A 5,867-nucleotide genomic window follows, 5' to 3' on the forward strand; every position below is an offset into this window, starting at 1 on the left:
CTTAAAGTCTCCCAAACTCATTTCCTTTACCTTTAAAAAAATAGGGGTCACATTTAATATGCAAACAGCCCACTCTTTAAAGGTAACTTTTCGTCAGTACGACAACAGCCTCAGTAACACTTGTGACTTTCTCTGATAACTACAGTCCTTCCAGACACTAACGAGTAAGTTCACTTTCCCTGGATGCCCGAAAGGTCCTGAAGAAGTGACATCAACACCAGAGAGCCAAGGTTCGACCAATAGGTGGAACACAGAGCGCCCTACCAAAGCGAGTGCCTCCAGCCCTCCTTGCGAGCGTCCAGGCGATTTCGCACCCTGCGGGGCTGCGCGGGCTCCAGAGCTAGGGCTGCGGCCCAGCCCAGCCGCTGGGAGAGGGACAAGCGAGCCGGTTCACGTAGCCTCCACGCCCACCTCCTCCTACTACGCGTTCCCTCCCTTTGCCAAAGCTCGCACTCTCGGGGCTGCCCTTATTGTTGGCCGCGTCTGTCACTTTGTGGGCCGGGTGACATGAATGGATGAGCTGGACACACCTTCCAGCCTTCTAGAAGAAGAAGAAAAAAATCCGTCCTATCTGCATAGAAAGCGGGAGGGACGCCCCCGGCGCCCCCGGAGCTTACGCCGCGGGCCCGGGAAACGCACGGCTTCCCCCTCCCACATTCACTCCTCCCATCCTTTAAAAAGACGATCGACCCAAATAAATAATACCGTTCCAAGCCTGCCGGCGTCCTCGGTGCCCCGTCTTCCTTTCCCTGGGCGCGCGAGTTCGGGCGGGCGTGCGGCCGGCCGGCGGGCACCTCACTATGCTCCCCAGCGCCGTGGCGGCCCACGCGGGCGCGTACTGGGACGTGGTGGCTTCCTCCGCGCTCCTCAACTTCCCCGCAGCGCCGGGCTTTGGCAACCTGGGCAAGAGTTTCCTGATCGAGAACTTGCTGCGGGCTGGGGGCGCCCCGCCGCCCGGGCTGCAGCCGCCCCCGCCCCACGGTCCGGCAGCCGCTTTAGCCACCGCCGCCGCAGGCGCGCAGCTCCGGCCCTTGCCTGCCAACCCCGTTCCCCTGAAGCTGTGCCCTGCGGCCGAGCAAGCCAGTCCCGGCGGGGCGCCCTACGGCACGCGGTGGGCTTTTCAAGTGCTCAGCCCCTCAGCGGATGACGCAAGGCTGCCGGGCCGCCCTACGACAGACCGAGACTGTACCTTCCAGCCTTCAGCCCCAGGTGAGCCCGCTCTCCCCTCCCCAGTCGCGCCCCGCGCCTCCTGGCCCGGATTCTGGGCGCGCTGGCGATGCGCACTTCGCGGAGGGCGCTGCGGCTCCAGTGCGCAGGAATCCGCTCTGGCCTGGAACCTTCCTAGAACGTCTTGAGTTTTAGTGGAGGTGCCACTTCGGGGGTAAGGAGGGTACCACCACTAATGGATCTCCGCCCGCATCCCATACCACCAGACTCCTCTCTGTCCCCTTTCAACAAGTGGTAGGGCTACGCCTTCATTTTCAGGCCTTTCTAGAGATACCCCGAAGTCACCTTGTTAGCCCGAAAGGGCAGCCCCAGTCTCTCCACATCTGGGCTCGCTGGACCAATTTATGGGATTTCCTAAATTCAGCGTTTCTGTCCCGGAGGCCGCGCGCCGTCGACTCCCGGGAAAGTTCTTGGCAAGAAGAGCTTCGCGCGCTGTCCGCTTTGGGGGCTTTTGCCTCTTAAACTGTTGCAACGGTCGGGGCCCTTCAAGAACGCTCTCAAAGATCTTTGGAAGGAGAGTTGGGCAAAGTTTTGGCTTTCTCCACTCTCACATTTTGAATCGATCACTAAAGCGCAAGGAAATCGAGGCCGGCTTTTTTTTTCGTGCTGAGCTGAAACAGCTGAATTGGCACCTGGAGTAGGAAATTCATCAATAAATAGGAATTTACCCAAAGAAAGGCAGTTTGGGTTTGTTTTAATTCACACATAAAACCTAAGTGATGTGCGTGGGAAGCTGATGCGGACAGTTTAGTCAAATACTAGCTAAAGGTTATGGAGGGGCAACCGAAATCGTCAGTGAAAAGGGGAAAAGGCTCTTAGAGACTCAGAAACTGAGATCCAGTTGGATTAAATTTTTTATCTGCGTCCTTAGACGATCTTAACTCATTCTTTCAATCCCGGTGGGTTTGTCCACAATGACTAATAGACGCTTTTTCAGCAAATTCCATTGTCCCAGTAAACTGCCGGATCAAATTTATTGCTAATGGCTTTATAGAATTTAACATGTTTAGAATCTGTCCTCGTCTTTCAGTTTGCAATTGCTACTAACAGAATGGAACAAGTATAATTATATGACCACCGGTCTCATTCACGTAGTGTAAAACCTAAATTCTAGGAAGCCTTTTTGCAGCCTGAGAGAGGAACAAATATAGTTAAGGCAAAGTGTATATGCCTTGGAAATTTGGGCCGCTCTGTTCTTTTTGAAGTAGTAGGAAAATTAGAAACATATAAAGCCACTTCACATAGGCAGTATTAGTAAATAATTAATGTTGTCGCATAAAAATAACATTTTCAAGAAAATTTAGTGATTTGAATAACTTTTAGTGGTTTGGCATTGTGCTCATAGAAGTTATTTTTCAAGGATTCTTATATTGCTCCTGATCATGATTGGCTACTCATCAATGGAAATTTACTTAATTTTAACCTTTGTCGACTTTACAGATTAAATTTAAATAAACAAATGCAGATATTTCAATAACTTTGAAACATAATTTCGGATACCTAATCATTTCATTCAAAATGTTGCAATTATTGGGTAAAGGTTTCCTATCTACTTTTTTAAAAAAAAATTTTCAAGAACATGTTCATTCTTGTTTACTTATGAAAGTGTCAAAATGCGAAAATGATTTTTTTTTGGAATAATTAAGAGTATAGGAATTTATATTTCCCTTTTAAGCATTCTAATATAGTTTAAGCATATATTTTTTCCTAATGTTTTGACCAGTCTTCATTGAAGATTTAATGTCCTCCTATGTTAATTTTTATTGGAATAAATGACCTTTTATTTCAAAAAGTCATTCTTGTAAAGAGTACATTTAGTTTTTGAAACTAGAAAAATATCTTAAGAAAATTAAAGCCCCGTAAGTTTGTGCCCACAATCATGCTGCTTAAAGTCAGCGTTTATATTAGTTTATTTTCATATTTTGACAAAGAATGTCGTTTTTATGAACATTGCTCAATTTTATTTAAATGACTGATTCTTGCCTTACCAAATGTTATAGGAATCTTTTTATACTGTGTAGAATTATGAAGTTATAATGAGTGCTGAAAATGTTAGCTATCACCTGAAAATTAGATGGGGATGAAATAGTGATTATATTCTGTAGAGAGTATAAAGGAGATAGAAAAGCTACTGTTTGCAGAAAGATAACGATATTTCTGAAATGGCAGTGAACAACCAGTTCTGATCCTTTAGACACTAACTGAGGAGTGGATGACAAAATGGGATTTTTAATTATTTCAGTGTATTGAGTACCCACTTTTTTGCAACCTTTATTTGTTGAGTGCTCCAGTCTAAACGAATAAGAAAACCGCAGAACTCTTTTTAAGTGCATTGGTGAAATACAGCACCGTTTAACTAGGGGATGCATTTCTGCTTCATTATTTTTGTTACCCGCTATTAATTGTACCATATATTTCATTCATTCAGCAAATGCTTACCGACTGTCCCGCATGTGTCAGGCTCTGCACTAGGCCATTGGGATAATCAGTGAACAAATAAGATGACTGTCTCTGCCCCAGCGGGGGCATCTTCTGTACTGCTTTATGGTTTACCAAGCATTTTTTAAATTGTTAGTTGCTTTAATACTCATAATAGACCAATTTTTTCTATAATGATTATTTCACTTCCTAGTTTTGTTTTTGTCTGAAATAGTTTAAACATCTGTGAACTTGTGAAAGAGAAAAAAAATTGCCCTACATCTTCATATTCCTTAAATTAGTCTTTCATCAAATATGAGAAACTAATGAGAGATAATAGGATAACCAATTACATGTATCACAACAATAAATCAGATTGTGATGTTGTATCTGAGCCTATAAAAGAAATTGACCTTTCCATTTCTTTATTTCATTATGTATCTGAAAAGTGGTGACAGTTAAACAGTAACACAGATTTATTTACAGGTCATGGATGAAAGTATAGCTGTCAGTGCTTTGCCCCTGAAAACTGGCAAGCATTTGAGTATGTAGTGTAAGAAAAGGAACAGTCCATAGCTATATGTTGCCAAGTTCTTCATGTAGAATAGTTTTAAAACTTTCCTTTAAAACTCAAAGGACATTCCTCAAGGCTTGAGAGGGACAGACCATTTAGTGCAATAGTAGGTAGTAAGAAGGTTCAACTCCAGGGGTTGTATCTGAAAAAAATAAGTAAATAAAGTCCTGTTATTGTTTATTGATGGAAACCAGGAGGTTTTGTAAGTAAATCCTAAACATCAGCCATCCTTCCCCAGAGGTTTGTAAATGTCATTATTTGGCAAATACTGTACTAGATTAAAATATTTATGTTTTCATATGTAAAGAGGGTCTTAAAATGTAAAAAGTTGAAAAATTTAAATTACTTTTGGTTATGCCACCAATTACCTTCAAAATAAGTAGAACAAATACCCCTGCTTTTAAATAACATTTGTTATTTTAAACATTTTAGACAATGGTTGACATAGAGATAATTTCCTGAATATAATTTATTGATTATTAAATCTACTCCTTGTGCTGCCTATAAAAGGATTAGAAAGCAAATGTTTATTCTGGATAGGTGAATTGAACTGTCTTTTAAAGCAATTTTGTCAAGTAAGTTGTACTGTATAATACAGAAATGGAACCATAGTATTTTTTCCTGGCACCGTTAGGATGGTTTCTTACCATTATTACTGAATGTGCAATCTAGTTTTCTTTTCCACCTCTCAGTCCTAGTTACTGTTTACCGATTATTCCTTAACTGTCTTAAATTTATGTTTTGTGTTCCAATTGGTAGTTTTTTCCACTTTCACTGAGATACACTGAAAGTGTAAAATAAAATAACTTCCCTTACATTTTAGGCATGTGGAGGAGGGAGGAAAAAATGGATCTGTGCTCCAAGTGAGGATTCCAGTTCAGATGAAGACTTTATGATCTGATTTATTAAGCCAGAGTTTGTCCTCTATTTTTACTAACACTATGCTCTAGATTTGTATTGACAAATCAAAAATCACAGAATCTTGACTGTTGATGATGCTGACCCAGAACCAGCACAAAGAGAATGGGAATCCAGAAGAGGATAATGGATGGGACCCATTCGTTTAGTTCCTTGCTCAGGCCATCACCCCAACCATCCTTTGCTGGAATTTTTAGATACTACCTCACCATATTTTTACTTCATCTGAATATTTTTTATAATCTGCTCAACAAATCTTTAGATTTATATTAATATATTAGTAGCTTTTATATAGTTCATGAAGAATCTGCTTTGAGCAAATTGTTATATGGTCTATAAATTAATAAACTCCTTCAGGTTAAAGGAGAAGCTCTTGCAGTGAAGAGAATCAATAAGGCTAATAGACAGTCCCTTTACTTCTGGTACTGAATGAATAAGCCATTCCTTACAAAATAATGTCTGAGTTGGAACTACAACAGCGTAGCAATTAATGTGCATTTAATTTGCTTCTGACTTTAGCACTGAGCCCTCTCTCAGCCCCTAACATACGCTTCTCTACTTTGCTTTAACAATAAGGAATCTCATTCTGTTAACATGTATTGAAGTTATTGAGGTTTAACAATAAAACAGGAGTAAATCCAGCAGACATGTAGGAACATTTTAGAAGTTTCTCCTTGACTCTTATTCACTTTAGGAATCTGAAGGTTATTTTAAGAGGCACAATGGTTTG

At 41.7% G+C, this 5,867-nt stretch overlaps 1 protein-coding gene across 1 annotated transcript in view; it reads left to right on the forward strand.

The window, feature by feature from the left end:
• The first annotated feature begins 800 nt into the window (after positions 1 to 800).
• DBX2 (developing brain homeobox 2) overlaps positions 801 to 5,867 on the forward strand; it is a 36,050-nt gene continuing 30,983 nt past the window's right edge. The window contains exon 1 of the mRNA XM_006916873.1: positions 801 to 1,209. Within this exon, the coding sequence (XP_006916935.1) occupies positions 801 to 1,209 (409 nt within the window). The remainder of the gene's footprint in view (positions 1,210 to 5,867) is intronic.

The sequence above is a fragment of the Pteropus alecto genome, unplaced genomic scaffold (assembly GCF_000325575.1).
Source record: "Pteropus alecto unplaced genomic scaffold, ASM32557v1 scaffold196, whole genome shotgun sequence".
Classification (NCBI taxonomy): Eukaryota; Metazoa; Chordata; class Mammalia; order Chiroptera; family Pteropodidae; genus Pteropus; species Pteropus alecto.